Source organism: Amblyomma mixtum, chromosome 8 (assembly GCF_055824585.1).
Source record: "Amblyomma mixtum isolate Tamu chromosome 8, ASM5582458v1, whole genome shotgun sequence".
NCBI classification, from domain to species: Eukaryota; Metazoa; Arthropoda; class Arachnida; order Ixodida; family Ixodidae; genus Amblyomma; species Amblyomma mixtum.
In genome coordinates, this window is record NC_143019.1 from 21682494 (window position 1) to 21702621 (window position 20128).

Here is a 20128-nt window from a genome sequence, read left to right on the forward strand (position 1 = left end):
GTTTGCTTGCCGGCTAAAAAACCAGTTGTCGGGTTCATGTAAGCTCTGTCGGGTTGAGTAAAATAAGCGGCAGAGCGAGTCAACTCGCCTTTCTAAAAGCATCGCGTCGAAGGGTCTGGTTAGCGGGAGAGGAGAGGATAAATGCCAACTAGTTGCCCTTTCCCGCTGCGCTGCTCAATACTTTGTGTCGCTTCACATGAACCGCACCCGACTCGCTAAAATCGAATGCATGTGAACATGCAGTCCTCGAGTTTGGCTCACCTAGCTCAACATGAGCCTCTGACTATTCCCGCCGCGGTCGGGTTCATGTGAACGAGGGTAGTATGGGACGACTGAGTCAAAATCTTAGTGCTGCAGGAACTGCGGTGACCGTACGATTTTCCTCCTTCACTATCTTCGGTGCATTCCAAAGCGCGACAGGAAAGCCCGAGCAGAGATAAATGCTGTACAGCCGCATCCCACCTGCTTTGATGGCAGAAGCCGCGGCTTGCAACATCTTTTCCTTCCGTTTTTATTTCATGACGAATAACAGCAGCAATAATACAGTAATAAATACTATAGCAATCAGAAAATTGCACCTTTTCACATTGCTTTCACTTCATGTATTGAATGGGCAGCGACTCTGAAGGGGTGAATTCATATAGTATAGCGGAACTCTGGAGAGAATGATTTGGTAACCGTGCGTTATTTCTGAGCACAATACGTTAATCTCCTGGCACCTTGGGGAGTAATGTCCCTTATCGTTGTCTCCGAATTTGATTTGCTGAAGTTTTTGTGCAGGACGGCACGGGCGTTTATTCTTCATAGTAAAGTTACAAATTGCAATTAGTCGGCAGTCGGGGTCGAAACTTGTACGCATTCAGAAGTACGAAGAGGCTTGAAGAAAAACTGTGCAGCAAAACCAGACATTTTACTTTGAGGGTCAGTTGAAACGAAAGCTACGGTATCTCTTGAGTAACGCTTCAGTAATGACTGTTGACGAAATGGAAGCATGGAAACCAGCAGTGAGTTAAGAAACGTGGATGAGTAGTGATTTATTTATTTATTTATTTATTTATTTATTTATTTATACATACTGCAGCGCAATTACATGCGCTATGGCAGGAGTGGAAAAAAAAGGAAAATACTAAAGGTAACAAAATACAACAAAATGTACAAAGTGGGCACAATGAAGTTCGAAACACACAAAAAGTAACAAACAAAAAAGGAACTGTTAATGGCACGGTAGGAATATTCAGGTATTATGTGTCTTCCATGGCAGTTATAAAACTTTGAACTGGACATGAACGAATGGATCCAGGTAGAGAATTCCAGGCTTCTATTGAACGGGGAAAAAAACTGAATTTGAACAAATTAGTACGTGCAAATTACGGTATTAAATTTAGCTCGTGATGACTTCTTGTAGATGATAAAGGTGCAAAGTTAATGTAGTGGTTAACTGAGAGCCTTACCGAGGAATTGATAATACAATGTAAGAATTTTAGTGATTCAGTGTGGCGAAGGGCGGAGAGCGTGGTTAAATTCAATGAGAGAAGTGTAGAAGAGGGTGAGAAATGGCGATCATAACGATGACATATAAAACGCACAGCTTTTTTCTGGACTGCTTCTAACATGTTAATTTCAAACTGCTTGTACGGGTTCCACACTACAGCTGCGTAATCAAGAACAGGGCGGATTAGAGATTTATACAACAGTAGCTTTGTGTCTTTTGGTGAATTGGGTAGCGTGCGTCGTAGATAACCTACTTTTTTTAGTGCTTTATTACATACGTAATGTTTTTAGACCAAGACATGTTATGCGTGAATGACACCAAGATATTTATACTGAGACACCCTATCTACCACACGGCCATTGAACGAGTAACTAAAATGGGAAACGGAAGATTTGTTACAAAAAGACATGAGGACGGTTTTGTCGAAATTAATTCTCATTTGCCAGGTATTACACCAACTACAAAACATAGAAAATGACTCTTGGAGGTGACGTGATCATTAGGGCCATTAATTACTTCGTATAAAACGCAGTCATCAGCGTAAAGACGAATGTTAGAAGAAATGTTATGTGGCAAGTCATTTATATATATTAAAGAGTAGCGGTCCAAGGACGGAACCCTGAGGCACTCCTGACGTCACATCAAGAGCAGCGTAATGAGAAGAATTCTAAGATACGAACTGGGAACGGGATGAGAGAAAGCTAGAAATCCAATCAACCAAGTGAGGATTGTTTAGTACAGCATTTAGTTTAGCAAGAAGTTTGGAATGTAGAATAGTATCGAACGCTTTCGAGAAATCTATAAAAATGGCATCAACTTGGCAGAGCGCTCATAATGGGTGTCGCAAGGTGGGATGTCATCTCGAGTCTGGCCGCGAAAAGAACGTTTACAACCTAAGTGGCGCGCACATGAGTGTTGTGCGTGCCAAAAATGAGCGCGCATAACAATTTAAGGAAATTGCGCCGAAAAAAGAAATAAGTCGCGTAAAAGAACTTAAAATCAGGCAGAACAAAATGTATGGCAGTAGGAAAGCAAGGAAATATCTAAGCCAATTCTCGCTTAGAGGAATTTTTCATGTTTTGTGTTAATGGAGGTAAAGGTTTTCCGGGAAAAAAAATTGTGTACAAAATCGAAGAAAAGACAACGACTTGCCTCCAGTTATATCAGAACCCACAACCTCAGCGTGTCCCATAAGGTACTCTGCTACTTAGCTAAGGCGGCGGCTATCCAACCTTCAACTTTCGACTACATTTGTGTTGAGCGTATACGTCCACCTTTGCGAGTTCTCACCGGCACCTTCCTCGAACGTAACGGAGGATGTTGGTAGTTCATAGAGCGCAGTACGGGACGCGCTGAGGTCTTGGGCTCGGATACCACCTACGGCATTCGTTTTCTTTTCTTGCACTTTCTAGGCAACATACTTTTGTGAGAAGAAAGTATTACAGTATTCATTAATCCTCTTCGATGATGAACCTCAAAAGAGACACATTCCTCTATGCTTTTTTGGTTTGTCTGACTGCTGGATTCATTCACATTTTTAAAATTGTATGGTTCGTCAAGTCGCGAATACTAAATGCAAGCTATATGCCGAAAATGTTGACCCTACCAATCTCGTCACTGATTGCGCGAGGGCAGAATTTCATGCACTTCCTTGTGGAGTCGGGAGACCACGATATCAAAACGAAGTAGGGTAGGCTGCAAATTGCAATGCAGCTATTTTAATCTGATCGTAGACATTAAGGCTGCTTTATAACCCTCATGTCTGCTCCAAAACCCTACAGTTCACTCCGCTGAAACTGGGAGCCACCTTATTTTTCTAGCACTGGCATGGAGGATCCTTTTTTGATATGCTGTACTGAGTTTAGCGCTAAATATGGTTAATAGTAAACTCGGGCTTAAAAAAATATTTCTGAGGTTTTTGTTGCGAAAGCAACACTACGCGAGTCGCCCAGCCATTTCGCGGAGCTGACGAAAGACCATACTGCGCGTGTGCGAGGAGCAATGACGTCACAAGGCGCACAATTGGCGCGCCGCCGCCGTCGCTGCGCTGGTGACTCAGAGGTGCCGGCAGCGTGTTTATTTTTCAGCGCAAGCCCAGCCAGGCCACTGCTCATTGGCTCGCTGTACTGTGCACGTCGCTTCCGCTCCAATTAGTACGCAAGCATTAAAAGTAAATGGCTGTTCTAAAGAACTATCTACACAAACGTTTCATATGCATACAAAATATAATGAATCTTTGAGAAACTAGATTTGAACGTTTAGTTTGGTCACGTGACTAGATTGCAATCACGTGACATGACGTGAATTTTGTAAACAGACAAAATGGCCGCTTTAAAGGTCGTCGCGGCAAGTCACGGTAGAGTTCCATGGTTACAGGTTCTAGAGCACTGTATCACGGTGTTTTCGGGCAGTTGTACGCAAGTAGTTCCAAGACCAGTGCAAGCCGCCTAGCTGGATCCAGGATACTTGCCTCTGAATGGTTAAAGCGCGCCGATTCCAAGGTGCTTTGCTAGCCGCGCGGTTGGATGCTAGATATGCGTATTGCATTCGTAGGACGTACGCGGTGGCGATGTAACGAAGCGTTTGTGGCCGTGTTGCAAGCGTTTCTAATTCCTGTGAGGATCACCACGGACAGCGCCGAGTAACAGCTGCTCACCTTGGAGAAAGGAGGCTGCTCATGGTGAATTTCCTGTGCGTGCAGCATAAGCTACACAGCACAGTGACAGTGTCCGAGAAGTGAAAGTGGTTGCGGTCGGAGCAAGTGCTTCTCCGCCGAGGCAGAGAAGTGCGCACGTGCGAAGACTCACTACGCATGCAGTGTGTTCCGAATGCTGAAATGAATTTGGCGTTGTGCAGCTAGTCGTACTGGTTGCAGTGATCGCGACCGAAGCGACCGTTGTTATACGCATATCTCTTTTGCAATAACTGTCTGCAGGGAGGAAGCCTGTTTACATATTACAGTGACAACTACTGTGCACTGCTAGGGAAACGCTCGTCCCATCTTGTCTCTTCTCTCGTGATCGTCCTTTTTTGCGCTTTCCCCTGGCCAATTTTTTTTCTATCACAAATGTAAAACCACTGCTGTGTGCTATTTTGAATAACTCACTAATAATTTAAAACATATAACCTTAGCTATTTAAAAAATGTGATTTAGTAATTATGACGGTTGTTAGCAGCTTGTACTGCAGCCTGGCTTGTTCCACTCAGTGTGTTCGACTCGATAGAGGATTCGTGTGCAGTGTGCAAGTTAGCCTGAATGCAACTACTGTGCGCATATATTTATTTATTTGGAACACTGCCAGCCTCTGGTTAAAAATTTAGCAGAGGGGCATTACATGTATCATAGTAAAGGATAACATTTCTAAAAGCAGCTGTGCAAAGGACATATTTATATGCCGTGATATTACCTGAAATAGAGGAAAGTTCTCGATGACCACATTATGCATAATAGAGCATTTTATTCGTTTGCCCGAGTGAACGAGTCAGTAGGCACTTTATTAGATCAATTTATTTTAATATTTATTATACCTCAACGGTCCTAAGTGGCAATACCTGAATGGTGAACTTTGACATGGTGAGGCAAGTAGGAGCTTGATGAGTTTGCAATGTACTAATAAGGGAATAATTACTCATTAGCATCCAAGCGCAGCCATACAGCTGCAAAGAAAAGCTTTGTAGCTCTTTTTGTAGCCGTATGGCCGTGCTTGGGTGGATGCCAATGAGTAATGACTGCCTTATTAGAAATCATTTCAACCTTGAGGGATTCGTCTAAAATATTGGACCAACACCGCTCCCATTTCGAGCTCGCCCCATCATATGCTAGCCATCCCGGTTCGCGCACTTGGTAGGGCAACTGCCCCGGTGAGGCAGTAGTCCCGGGTTCGAACCCCAGACTAGGGTAACTTTTCCTCTAACTACAAAGTTTCTGTGGAACCTGAGTAGCTTTCTTTTGTAGCCGTATGGCTACGCTTGGGTGGGTGATAATGAATTACTCCCTTATTACAAACGTTCTCCACACTGGGGGATTCCTCAAAAATATTGGACTTGCATTGCCATTAACTGCATGGATTTCTACAGTGACCAGTTCGAAGGACAAGAGGTTAACAAGCATAGCCTTGCGAGATGGAAGACCATTCTAGCCTTTCGTGGCAAAAACAAAATTGAATCTTGAAATGCAATGGCATAAGCTAAGGAAGGGACAGTGCTTGTGCAGCTAGTGCAGAAGGAACCATGAGCAGGAAAAGATTAGTTGGTTATGTGACAGTAAAGAGCAAAAAAAACCTGCAGTTTCTACATGAGATGAAGAAATTAGAAGATTCATCTTTAGTGCTGTGACGCTGGAGCTTCTACAATAGTCTGAGAGAATAAAACAAGCAGCTCAGTTCTGAATTCATCCCAGGATCTGAGAAGAATTAGATTTATGCCATGTGGCATAACAATATTCTGCTGATGCCGCACAGGAGTTTTGAATGCAAGCAACATGGAAGACGGTGATAAGGACATGCTATGGTGTAAATATCCTGGGCTGTGGGTAGTTGTTTAAGTTGTATAAGGTAGTTGTATCAGGAATTGCTCCAAAGCGACCTAAACAGGATTGAAAGCCGGTGTTCCACATGGCTAATGACGCTCAATGTAACAAAATGCAAATACATGCAGGTATCACGCAAGTGCACTAATATCGACTACACGTATTCACTCAGTTCAACCATCCTCACTAAAGCCGAATCATACTGGTATCTTGGAATCCATATCACGAGCAACCCCACTTGGTCCGAGCACATCACGAAGATTGCTGCTGATGCATCGAAAACACTCGGCTTTATCAGACGTCACCTCAGTTTCTCCCCTTCTTCCATTCGCAGCCAAGCCTACAAAACTTTCATCCGTAGCAAACTTGAATTTGCATCCCCAATATGGAACCTACATCAAGCCTACTTAATAGCCAGCCTAGAAGCCGTCCAAAACCGTGCAGCCCGCTTTATTTCCTCCAACTATGACACCCGCTCTAGCATTACCAAAATAAAATTATCTGCCAACATGGAGCCTCTCGCGCATAGGCGTAAAATTGCCCGTTTATCATTATTGCATAAATTGTACTATTGTTTTCCCTCACTTCGAGACTCCCTTCTGCTCCCTCCCCTCCGAACATCACGCCGTCTTTTCAACTCCATGAGCATCCTAAGACTCCATGGCTCCTCAAACGCATTTAACAAGTCATTTCTGCCTCTTGCCATTGAAGAATGGAATTCACTACTCGAATGTATTGTCACTGAACGCGATGCTCTTAAATTCCACCAATTGCTGTCATTTCACTTGAAATCCCAATGTGGGTAACTGTTGCCTTTGCGTTTTATTTTGATGTTATGATTGTTTGATCTACTACTGCACCTGTCTGCCTGATTTATAAACGTGTATTTCTTTTTTTCTCTTCCCCAAGCAACGAATGTTTCACTGTATTCTTTTTTATCACTGTTTTCTTCACTGTTTCACTGTATATTTTTTTTGACCTAATAATGTCATTACTTGTGTCGATGTTGCCCCCCCCCCCGCCCCCCTATGTAATACCCCTCCAGGGGTCTTTAAGGGTCAATAAATGATAATGATGATGATGAAGGATTGTTAGGTGAGACCATGTTACATTGTCAGCCAGTTCGGGTATCCACCGAGATATGTGACAGTTACTACGTCATTTCCTTTCCTCAAAAACCAATTTTTTTTTGCAGTATGCAGTGAATATGCCTTTCTCAGTAAGGCCTTAAGTAGGCAAGATGTAGTTATCCTGAAAGTAAAAAAACGTTAGTAAAAAAACGTTAGTGCATTCTTAATAACATTAGCAAACAGGCTAGTCGAGAGCATCCGAAATATTGTTCTGAGAACTGAAATACTGTTATTGATTGCAGAGGGCAGACTCCATAGTCGTCAATGAAGGCACGTTAGGAAACACTGAAAGGAAGCTCATATTGTATTTAATAAAACCTCGGGCCCAAGGGCAATGCCTTGGGGACACCCGAGATTACAGGAAAAAAGCAGGACGCGTAAGAATTAGTATGGGAATTCTGTTGACGGCTGGCTGTTAAAGCTTGGAATCAGTTTATAGCAACTGGATTCAAGTTATAGCATGAGAAATTACGCCTAATTTATATAAATGAGGGATTTTATCACACGCTCTTTCAAAGCCCAGAAAAAAAAGCATTAAGGGGTATGTTGCCGTTGAGGGAGAATGAGAGCAAGTTGGCTATCGCAGGAATGCTTTCTAAAGCCTTGCCAATTTGGATGAAACAACTTAATTGGCCATAACATTATAGCACCACAAGGGTATAAATTATGTTTACAATTGGGCGCACATGCCAACGGCACAAATTGGGTCATAGGTGCTGGGTGATGATTGGCAAGACACATACAGGGGCTAAGCTATGATGAGACAGGAGGCTATCTTCATGGCATGCACAAGATATATGTGCACACTGTGTCCTGTCCAGCTGTTGCATTCTCCAAGATTCACAGGGCTTAAGTGTGCTGTCGGGTAAACTGCTGGAAAGACGGCATGTCGACGATGTACTAAGGATGAGAATGGCTACTGGGTGCGGTGGTGGTGATGTTCTTTCCTGTCGTCTTTGTTCTTTGTAGTTTCACTAGCTCCACAGGCCTTGTTTTCCTATCCGCTGTTTCAAAGTGGTGTCAGGTAAAGCCAATTGTTACTCTACAACCACCAAACTGCTGTGCCATACTTTAATCAGCTTTCATAATTTGCAATGGCAAATTTACTTCATAAGTCATCTAGGCAAATAACACAGCTGAATAACTTGTGTCATCATCAGGACTAAAAATAACTATAATTTCATTTATACAGTCATGCCTTGTTAATACAGACCCCATTATGGATTCAAATTATGGACAGTATTTCTGGGGGCAAAACTTTTTCAATGCACTCGCACCTCAATAACATGAAAACTCGCTCATAACACAGTGGACAGAGTGAAAATAAATACAGCTCTTTGTCGCATAATTGTGCAGAGTGCAAAGACTGTTAAGACTTCCTGAATTTCAGTAGATAAGTCAAGCACAGCCTGAATCATATGCTTTTTTTACACACCGTAATTGCCATCATACTGCTTGTCGCACTGTGTGCAGAGAGTTTTGTGTTAACCCATGAACTGCCAGGCCCAGCGACTCCTCCTGCTCACTTTCTGGATGCCAAAGCACTTCTTTTTCTGGTGTCAAAAGCATTGTCAGTGCTCGGCGACTCACATCCTGGCTCAGATTACTCATTGCACAAAATAAATTAAGCTGCTTAACAATAAAGAACAGAGTCGCAAGCTTACATTATAGGCTCACAGATGCCTCTCCGCAGCCCACAATGCTATAGCACTTTTTAAACGGAGTGCACCATGTCACAACCTAAACCGAGAACTACTCCTCTGGCTCAGCCATCATGCAGAGAAGTTTGTGTTGTCACCAATTCTTCATGCAAATATTTTTGCAGACATAGGTCCACACAGCAGGCAGGAAATAAAAAAAAAAACGACGCTCCACAAGAGACCACTGCACTACACACCGATGTTTTCGCACGTCGTAACCCGAGCATCCATAATCACAAAATGTACTGTATGAAGCAGCAACACGCCGAAGAATGGCGACGCTGTTGTTGTCGCGGAAGAAAACAGTTCGACGGCCGCGCAGCCAGGATCGCGTCACGTCGCGCACACAGCAGTTTCGAAGCACAGTACCTACACGAAGCGCGATCAAAATCGGTGATGGATACGTAACAGAAACAACGTCGTATAACAACGCTCGCTTCGGTTGCAATCACTGCAACCAGTACGACTAGCTGCAGAACGCCAAGTTCATTTCAGCATTCGGAAAACACTGCGTGCGTAGTGAGCCTTCGCACGTGCGCACTTCTCTGCCTCGGCGGAGAAGCACTAGCTCCGACCGCAATCACTTTCACTTCTCGGACACTGTCACTGTGCTGTGTAGCTTATGCACGCACAGGAAATTCACTATGAGCAGCCTCCTTTCTCCAAGGTGAGCAGCTGTTACTCGTCGCTGTCCGTGGTGATACTCACGGGAATTAGAAACGCTTGCAACACGGCCACAAACGCTTCGTGACATCGCCACTGCGTAGGTCCTACGTCGGTTTGAAGATACGCATATCTAGCATCTAACCGCGCGGCTTACATAGCACTTTGGAATCGACGCACTTTAACCATTCAGAGGCAAGTATCCTGGATTCAACTAGGCGGCTTGCACTAGCCTTGGAACTACTTGCTTACAACTGCCCGAAAACCACGCCGAAAACACCGAGCGGCCATTTTGACTGTTGACAAAAAGTGACGTCATATCACATGATCGCACTCTTGAGCGTCGTCTGCTCGTGTGCGCCTAGTCACGTGACCAAACTAAACGTTGAAATCTAGTTTCTCAAAGATTTATTATATTTTGTGTGCATACGAAACGTTTGTGTAGATAGTTTTGTAGAACAGCCATTTATTTTTAATGCTTGCGTACTGATCGGAGCGGAAGTGACGTGCACAGTACAGCGAGCCAATGAGCAGTGGCCTGGCTGGGCTTGCGCTGAAAAATAAACACGCGTGCCGGCACCGCGCCCGCCAGTTGCGCATGCGCAGTAGCGGCGCATAGCTAGCGTTCCGGGGCCGCCACTGCTGCCTCGCGCTCTCCATCGCCTCTCTCTCCTCGTTGCTTTCGCAATCCTCCAGGTTTAACCAGAGCTAAACCACTGCCAATTTTTCTGGTTATTTTCGTGAGGTGTGGTGTCAGTTTCTCCTCGGACGTAAAGCAGTGTGCTATATGCACATCGGATCAATCAAAGGGCTTTATTTGTACGACATTCACGTGAACCTCGAGTGTGTCACCCTGCTTGCTCCGTCTCGCGGTCAAAGCAGGGGCTAGCGCCATCTAGGAAAGGAAAGGAGAACCGCACCTCGGGGGTAGGGAGGAAGGTCGGAGGGCTTGCCGAGGCTGCGGCGCCGTACTCGTGTCGGAGGCATGGGGGAGAGAGAGGCTAGCGAGGAGCTCATCGTGCGTATAATGGCTGTAAATATGCTTGAGCGAATGTTACCGTGCACGTTGCATGCATGCGCCAGACCGACCCTACCTGCCCGAAACGTCGCCATTTCCAGCCAGCTTTCGCTCATTAATACGCTAAGCCGGAAAGCCTGCTGCACAATTTTTTGTTTGCTGACCTGACAGCCGGATTGCGCCGAAAAGCAACAGCCCAGAGACAATTACTGGTTTTGTGCGAGTACGCTCTCGCCACGAGAACTCTGCGTATACTAAATAATGTGGCACACGCGCTAATTTGTGTCACTGCGCAAAGAGTAGGCCATTAGTCAGTCACCTCACGAAATCAAGGCAGATATGCTAACGCATTTCCTTACGCATCACTCGCATTGATAAGCTGAGAATTGTATATTTAATTGCGTAAAGTGAGTACCCCTTCCCTAACCGTTGCCAACCTATTTTTCTTGCAGAAACTAAAAAACATGCAAGGCAACGACAAGACTAGAAAAACGATAATAGCACTTGGTCTATACGATTACACGAATGCATTCTCTCTCTACTCGCAGCAGTTCAGAGTGGCCGTTGAGTGAGTATAGCAATGGCGACTTGACCTTTCACAGCGTCATGTTTTTCACTAATTTTAGCACGTCATCATCATTCTAGGTGGCGCCAAATAAGAGCGTTTTTTGCTTTGTGAATGATGTGCCAAACCCAGCAAGAGCTGTGATTTATGCGTGCGGTTTGAAGCGAATTATAGGTTGGTGCATGCGATACCGATTCTAGCACCATCTCTTGGAACTACGGACACTGAGCCAAGGCTACAAAATCTTGACCTCCCCTCGCAGGTTGCCGAGCTTTCCCTTACCCGCTCCCCCACGTAAAACGGAGCCACGCTTTGCTCGTCCTAGGACAACAAAATATAAATGTTCTCCCTGCCAAAGACATGACCAGAATGCAGTGATCGTAAATAAACGATTTGAAACGTCGTTCTTTTTAAAAGCCAACCACAGGGGATGAAAGGGACAATGTCCCCACAGGGGTTGCACAGTCGCTTCATTAAAACATAGCTTGCAAGTGTAGGTTTATGTAATAACAATCATCTGTATGCACATGACAATACTGAACACCATGGTGGTTCTACCGAGCAGTAGTATATATTTTACTTTATAGTGCCAAAGGAATTTGCTAGCACTGTAGACACATTCACTGCCAATCACGGCCGGCCTTTTCTTCCATACAAACCAAACTGGAATAGTAGTTAACCTGCGCGCTAACATCGGATATGTCATAACGCATTTTGAAGAAAGTACGCCCCCGCATCCCTGTCGTTTCATCATCACAAAGCCACAACTCAATCCGCGTCTTATATCAGGCTAAACACCACGAACCAGTGCCTCCCTCGTGAGAGGTCAATTGAAAAAGTCTATCAAAACAAATTCAGTAACCCCCATGTTCTGCTTTATCTGCGGAAAACAGCATAAGGGCGCACCGCGCCTCTGGGGGCCATCTTTGATCTTTATGCATGGAGTAGTAGTATCGATATGCTGTAATCATCGAAGCGTATTTCTCTAGCTGGAATGTTGACGAGCGCTCAATGAGTGGGAGTCCGTGAGCATCTGTGTTCGTATGCAGGACCACGAAGGCAGACACCGTGATCGCCTTGAGTTCCACAGGGTGGATGGAGAGTGACACAAAGTGCTTCGCTGCGCCCCCCTGTGTTGCTAAACCGACCGACACGAGGGCACCATCCTTCGTAAGCAGCGTGCCGAAGACAACTGATCGGTGTCCCTATCTCAGCGAGAACAGTTGCCCTCTATTGCCTCAACGACTCCTCAGGATCCTAACATAAATGTATTGCAGGAAGGTCCTTGAAAAGAACTTTTCTGGAAATGCATGCTTCGTGACAGATTAGGGCTTGAACAGAAGGCAAATGATGTGATCTCTATCGCTTGGAGTTGGGATTAACCGTATGCAGCATACGTCCAGCATATGATACATCACCTTGGAAAGATAGGCTCCTGGATGCAATCACGATACCTCTTTTTCATTTGAACCAGCTGAACGCATTAGAACACGCTGTCAAGAAGGTAGCAAGATGGCTGGTAGGCTCAGATCACGATGTCTCGGATTTTATCCCGCGTTCTCGGGCTCGCTTGCCGAACGCGGTTGTCTTCCACGGCTCTCACTGCGCACTGCACTCAGCTCATAAACTCCTAAGCAGCGGTGCGCGGTCTGCTTTCATGACATGAGGGATAAGCTGAAGACTGAGCTTAACACGTACGGGACAAACGGGTTCAGGTCTTCACGTAGTCGGCGTCTCTGTGGGGTATCCGTGTGACAGAGAGATGAAGCGCGAAGCGTTACACCAGGCAGGTCAGGTCTTGAAGCTTCGATGCCTTGTTTGATGAGCTGCCGTGGGCCGCTTCTTACCGCTTCATTCTTAAAACCGCTTAACCAAGGCTTCGTTTTGATGGCAGCGGAGACGATACGTGCATAAAAGATCCGGTATATAGCACTGTTGAAAAAGGGCAAACCGTCTGCCACATAGCACATTCCCACGGCTTGTTATTGTGCACTAGTTTCTCTAAATAGTATTTTCAACTGTCACGTGGAGATGGCGGCAGGTAGTGCAAAACAAGGATGGGGAACCTCGCCGGAAACTTGAACGCACTTCTGAAAACGAGAATGTCGCCAAAACAGAAACGGAGCTTGGCACACAAAAAGAAATTTGCATTCGCTGACGCATATCTGCCTGCGCGGCTTCGTCCAATGGTACGCAGGACAGAATATCCTCCATGACGATGAGAAACAGAGAGTTCGGAAGAACAACGGGCTTCAGGCTGGGCCTCTCGTTCGAGCTGGGCGCTCTGTTGTACAAGATGGCCGACGCAAACCTGACGGAGGACGAAGTGCCGTACGCCAAGTGCGTGCGTTTTACTGTGGAACACAGGGATGTGGTGAGTCCTTTATTCGTTTACTCTGGCAGCACTGGTGGCGGTCGATGTGGGGGCCGGTTTCATTTTTTATATTCCCAGCGTTAAACTGATCGCACAGGAGGCAGTTGCCCTTCGGCCTCGTAATGTCCTTCTCGCAAGGACACGCTCCCAAAGCTTACCCTGACAACGTGACGCTCTCCTCGCAGCTTCTCGAAACTTTCTACGTTGCCAATATCTGATTAGAAAGAAGGAAAGCGAGACCACGAGGAGATCGCGGATAATTTGCGTGGCGTTCTCGCTAACCCAACACAGCACAATTGTGCACTGGTTCAGGTGAGAGGCATAACACGTCTCCAATCGCTTGACCTTGGTTATCCCTTTGGCACCTTTAATAAATTATTCGAACCCCTTGTTTGCAGATCCCCCAACCCCCGAAGTAATGCAGTGCGCCACAGCACTGATGCGAATGGATGCTCTTCTCCTAGTAGTCGCTCGGCAGCTCTGCTTAATTACTAGTATGGCAGGGTTTGATTGGAAAAAAATATAGGAAAGAAAGAAAGGGAGAAAGAAGGAAGGAGAGAAAGAAAGGGAAAGAAGGAAAGAAAGAAAGGGGAAAGAAGGAAAGAAACAAAGAAGGAAAAAAGAAAGGGAAAGAAGGAAAGAAATAGAGGGAAAGGAAGTAAGAGAGGAAGGAAGAAAGGAAGGAAGGAAGGCAGGAAAGAAGGATCGAACGAAGGAATGAAGGAAGGGAGCAAGGATGGAACGAACGAAGGAAGGAACGAATGAAGGAAGGAAGGAAGGAAGGAAGGAAGGAAGGAAGGAAGGAAGGAAGGAAGGAAGGAAGGAAGGAAGGAAGGAAGGAAGGAAGGAAGGAAGGAAGGAAGGAAGGAAGGAAGGAAGGAAGGAAGGAAGGAAGGAAGGAAGGAAGGAAGGAAGGAAGGAAGAGAATCGTGCTTATTTATTCTCAGGGTGCGCTCTGCCTGACAGCCCTGTTCCCGCAGAGACTCAACCTTCGGCAGGATTTCGTTAGTGGTATTCTCTTGAAATGCACTTGAAAGGTGGTATTGTACGTTGTTGGTGGTAGCAATGCGATGATGCGAGTGGCGGTAGCGTACTGACTGAGGACAGTGAAGGCGACAATCTCCCGTTCGCATAAGAAGTTAAGAAGCGCGAGAGACAACAGAGACGAGGATAGAAGTGACGTATAAAAAAAAAGGAACACAGCAATAAACAAACTCTTTCTGAAGTAGCCGACATTAAAAGGCAGAAACCAGCCCATGTAGTGAGAAAAAAATGTTTTCAAGAGTATCCCAAAGACTCTGGATATAGATATATAAAACAGCGATGAAATACGCGGGGGGGCGTCACGGCAAAGACAAATACAGGCAAATTCGCGTGAGAAGGCATGACGCGATAAGACAAGAACTAACTTGGGTGTGTTACCATGCCGAATAACGATAAGAGAAGCATGAGATTGAGATGCACGCTTGAACTCCGAAATAAGACCGCTTTTTGAGGGCAATCGACGCATGGGTTTCTTTGGTGCCGCTGCTGGGTTCTGAAGGCCGCTTAGGCAATCTTCCTCATTGCCAAACGAAATGAACGCGCGGTACGCCGCCTTTCAATACTCTGCGCAGTTAGATCAGACTCTGTTTCAAGACAACCCACCACCGTCACGGTGCAGCTCAGTGCAAGAAATGCATTGCAGAGGGCTGGTCTGCATTACCACTATGTGATATAGTGTGGTAATTCTTGTTCAGTTACGGGCATTTAACTGCAGTGTTGTATGTTCACAAAAGAATACCTCCAACTACATGGTGTATCACACATGATAAGCGACAAAATTTTATTTTATATGTCGTAACCACACAGTTTTGCCGACAACTAAGGCTGTTACGGATCCTTCCGTCTTAGCTCGAGCTCGCAGTAATATTTTTAACCGAAAATAAATTTCATGACGTCAGTAACAGAAGAGCCTGTTTCGAGCTACACCACGGATTAAGGTAGGGTTGCTCATTGTCCCCGTTCAACCCCACTATACACAATTGTGCAGAGAAAGCTACAAGAAAGTAACCTAGGATACAATCTCGTGAAGAAATTCGGCTGAACGGTCGTAGAGCAGCCGCCCCCGGCTTTAATATACAGCGAAGATGTTGTAGGATTAACTGATAGCCAAGATTTCCAGACTGTGGATAATATTTGTGAAGGAGAGAATCTAGGCTTTGGTTTTAGGGCAAATAAGGCAAATTTCGTATCCAACGTGGCTCTGATAAGGTGCCTAAAACAAAGAGCCATCAGTTACCCAGGATGGCAGAATAGAGACCCGGCCCAACCTCGACCAGACGATGCTTCGGGGGCGAACAACCGGCGTTCTCTCTTACGCAATTTTTTTAAGTGATTTTTTTTTAACTTGTTTGCATGACGGTGCTCGCAAGAAAATTAAACGCATGGCTTCGTGATTTCGACATTTACTTTAAGGCTTAAGGGGGTTTTCTGCGCTGATTACAGCATGTCTGTTTTCTAGTGCATTTTCGAAATGACATTGTCCATGGCAAGAAATCTCAGTGCGCAAGAAAAATACATTCTCTGCGAAAGTCAAAACTCTGCGCTTCTCGCCAAGACCACACTGCTTCTACTTGCAGGTGGCTTGCAGGCGCTCACTTTTGCACAGAATAAAAGCATCATAGCATAATAAAGTAGACGCGAGGCATGAAGCTGAAGACCATCGCGCTATGGTAACACAGAAACTTACCTTCAGCAAGGATCGTCAATAAAAAATTGCTAGGTTTACGTAACGTCATAATTAAGCTGTCCTTTAAAGTCAGGCATCCGTATGTAGGCCCTCATTAATCAGGCTAGGCCGCTTCGCTGGGGATCCGTATGCAAAAGTCTTTAGGGTATTTGCAAAGGAATGACAGATATACAAGGGAAAGCACAGGCTAGAAAGGAGAAAGACCGAGATGTCATGATTAATATGGCATTATAAGACTACAAGAGAGATTAAGTTCTCAGAGGTGTTTGGAAATGAGTAATGGTGCAAGGGCTTAATTTCGGGAATGCATTTTCGTGCCTAAGGCCGTATGTTCAGTCCAGGATAAAAATATTAGAGAACGGTTGAAAAATTAGCGCTGACTTCTGGCTGCAAAACCTCAAACGGGGAAGTGTATGTGGAATGGACTCCGCAACGTTCTAAACATCGGGGATCTCAGCTGAGTAACTTATTATGAACTGAAGAAGAAACTGGGCGATAGCAGATTTTTACCACAAACCATCAGTAAATGTACAGAGAAATAATACTTCAATTGTTTTTAGTAGTCAAGTCCCGCGAAGAAAAAAAAATCATCTTCTTTCTTTGATAGTCATGATTCAACAGCGCAAACACACACAGACCAAGGAGGAGACAAGACACACACACAGCGCTGAGTGTGTCTTGTCTCCTTCTTGGTCTGTGTGTGTGTTTTCGCTGTTGAATCATCACTATGAATCTACACCAACTAGCCCAATCTGCAGTTCTTCTACAGTTTCTTTCTTTGGCTGGCCTGCCCTTGCGTGGAAAGCGCGTAGGCTGGCACCAATCACAGCCGCTCTACGTTGACACTAACGCCACCCTAGTGGTGACAACAGCGGGACTCGCCAAGTGCAACAACGTCTGCGCTCCGTCTGGCACTCACTACCACCGCTCGTATGCCCGAACTCAAAGCGAGCAATCTTAGTTATCTTTCTATCACAACAGGCAGCTGTAATGCGTCTTTATTGTTAAAAAGATGGTTACTGATGTATTTCATTGGAGGACCGACGAAAGATAATTTTTCACCAGTAGGTCATGGGTTTGTCGCGTTACGTCATTGGAGATATGAGTGTAAAAAGGCACACCGGTGCAACGTAGTCTCCAGACGGAGGTGGCCACCCTCCGAGCGTGTCCCGCGAGAATGATCTATCTGCTCAGGGCCCATATGAAGCCAATGGCGCAGTTCTCGGGGAAGAATGACACTGGACTATCAAGTCAGAACGCCGTGCATACTGTTCAGCACTTTGAATAAGGAAAAGATTAGAAAATAGTGATTATTTGTCGCCTTCTCTTTCCAGGTGTGCGGTCAGGGGTTCCCGATGAAACGGCAGGCTGACGCGTTCTTTGGACAGGTGCCTGGCAACAAGGCCTACGTGTACGCCATTGACAACGAGGAAAGCCTGGAAGACATGGTTAGTTAACAAAAGTAACTTTTCCGCCACTTCCTTTTCACCACGCGATCGAAACACGCTTCTCCACAGAAAGTGGTTGAAAGGTTAACATTGCTGCAATAAAAACCTAGCACGAGCAGAAACGCATGTTGGGAAGCGTCCATATAGGTATATGCTCCTTACCCACCGTGTCCTTACCAGATCAGTGCTGCGGGTCCGTTTTCCACATCCTTCCCAAGGATTTGATGTAAACTATAGATCTCATGGCTTCAGACAATTCAGCCGAGAGTTTCTTAACACTCCGACTGTCTTATCATTTGTGTAAGTGCCACAGACGAAGGGCCGTATGGTTTTTTTATTCGTACACACCTAGTGCTGGGTAATCGAGTCACAATCACTCCCCTGCGACCTGATTCGTGCGTTATGGGCTTGATGGCAACGTTCTAGCGTACTCCGCGAGAGAACACAATGCATACATTGAGAACCGTGGTAAGATGTGTCGGGTTGGTTTGGAGGATTGCATTTTCAGCTTCTCTTAGATTCTGTTTGGGCTTTGCGATGTGCGCTTTGAAATAACCAACTGCAGCATTAGTGGTAGATACCGACTTATGTTCCCCCCCCCCTCTACCCCCTATTTTAGAAACTATTAATGCGTTAGCACTACTACCGTCATGTCTATCTGGCGTTGTATGATGCTGGTGAGCTGAATGTGGTAGGAGTGTGGGCCAGAGTGACAAGGAGGTGCGGTGGCCACTCGGAAAAGTGGAGAGGTGTGAGTAAGGTTTGGCCTGATGCAAATGCACGCGATAGAAGTGACGTCAGCAAGGGCGTCGGCACGCGCATCTCCTGCGTGGCGAAAGCGTGCTTGCACGTTGCCTTTTGTAAGTTGAGCTACACTGGCCGTGGATGAGCAGTATCGCATGAGCGTGGATAAGCCAAGCTGCGCATGCGCCAGGAGCGAGTGACGTCACAGCTGCGCAGCTAGTGCGCCGGAGCCGACAAGGAGAGGAACACGAGAAACGACAGCCAGTCTACAGCCATGGAGAAGGAAAGCAAAGCCGCTGCTGAACGGAAAAGGTGAATTCGCCGGATCCGGAAGTGGTTGCCTGGCAGTTAGCGGTTATCCAGAGGAAGAACGAACGTGGCCAAGGCCAAGCGCGCAGCGGAGACGACAGAGCAACGAGAGGAACGCCTATCAAAGCGGCGACGCCAGAAGGCTGAGCGGCGTGCCGGGGCCTCTCAGCAACAGCCTCAAGACAATGTAGACTCGCCGATCGACGGGCTATACGGTGAAACTCAGTGAAAGTGCCAGTGTGACTTGGGCCCTTCAGGCCGACTTTGTGAACAATCCGTTAGGGTTTGGGTGCGACGTGTGTGAAAGACTATGGCACTTAAAAGACTTGACGCCGGTAAGTAGCGACATGCGTGAAACGTTGAGTTTGGCGGCGCCTGAGTGGGGCGAAGGTGGAGCCGTCACGAGAGTTTGTACGGCGTGCAACAACTTTCTCGTTAAGCAACGAACCTGTCACTACCGCCACTCAGCTTAAAGCACGGTTGAGGCATCCACTGTTCCAAGAGGGCAGTTATGCCTTTCCTCTGGTTCAGGTGTCCACCGAGATGTGGACACCTCGCCCTCACATCAGGCTACGTAGATCCTGGCATAGCAGAGCTAAGCCACTGCCAATATTTTTGCAGTCAGTGCCAGTGCCTTCTCCCACTGGTCCTTCTCTGCGGATGGGAAGTTGTAGGGGCGCACAGCTGCGGTGGTTTCTGTGGCGAACTTGGCCACCTCTGTAGCTTCGTCAGCTCAAGCCAATGACACCTATTCCTGGCTGTGTTTCCCTTCGATACTATCGTGATTCATGTTAGCACCCTGTTAGTGTGAGCGTTAGCTTGCTGGCCGCTTCAAGAAGCTATTAATGCGTTCGCATTGCTGCTGCCATGTTGTGGCGTTGTGCCGTGTCGCTGAGCAAAATGGGGGAGGTTGCTTCTCTGGGTTTTTATCCGTGGTTTTTCGCTCAGGGTGAACGACACCAAAATAAGTTTGCATTTCTGGAACTGGGGACCCCTGAGGCAATCCGACTACAGAGGGAAAGAGTATGAACGATGAATGAAACGGGCGGCTTTGTTTTGCACGGCTTAGACCGCTTTTGTGTGCTAGCATTAAGACACCACGGTCACCGATTTCGCCATTGGGTCTGTGGCTACGCTGGCTGACTGTCTGTCTGTCCTCACGAAGAGCACTTAAAGGAGTATAGGCACTCAATTTTGCTGCCATGTTTTCTTCTCTATAATGATGCAGAAGACACTACTCATGTGGTAATCACCACGTGTAAATCACCATGTGGAAATCACTTATGTGGAAATCACCATGTGTTATGCACCTACGACCGCTAAATAATATGCAATTGAATTTTTGTCTCACGCTCTTCCCATTTCGGTTTCAACAGCCGAACGATGGCTGTGACGTCATAGAGAGGTTATAGGTCACGTGAGGCAA

General features: G+C 46.1%; 1 protein-coding gene across 2 annotated transcripts in view; it reads left to right on the forward strand.

Moving 5' to 3' along the window:
- The window catches only part of LOC149331666 (endothelin-converting enzyme 1-like), a 51887-nt gene that overhangs the window by 5863 nt on the left and 25896 nt on the right, over nt 1-20128 (forward strand). The window contains exons 1-2 of one of the 2 annotated variants that reach the window (XM_089556796.1): nt 13320-13470; nt 17536-17649. In XM_089556796.1, the coding sequence (XP_089412922.1) occupies nt 13393-13470; nt 17536-17649 (192 nt within the window). In that variant the 5' untranslated portion in view covers nt 13320-13392. Of the gene's footprint in view, nt 1-13319; nt 13471-17535; nt 17650-20128 lie in introns of those variants that run through there. The other variant, XM_089556797.1, reaches the window with a different exon arrangement.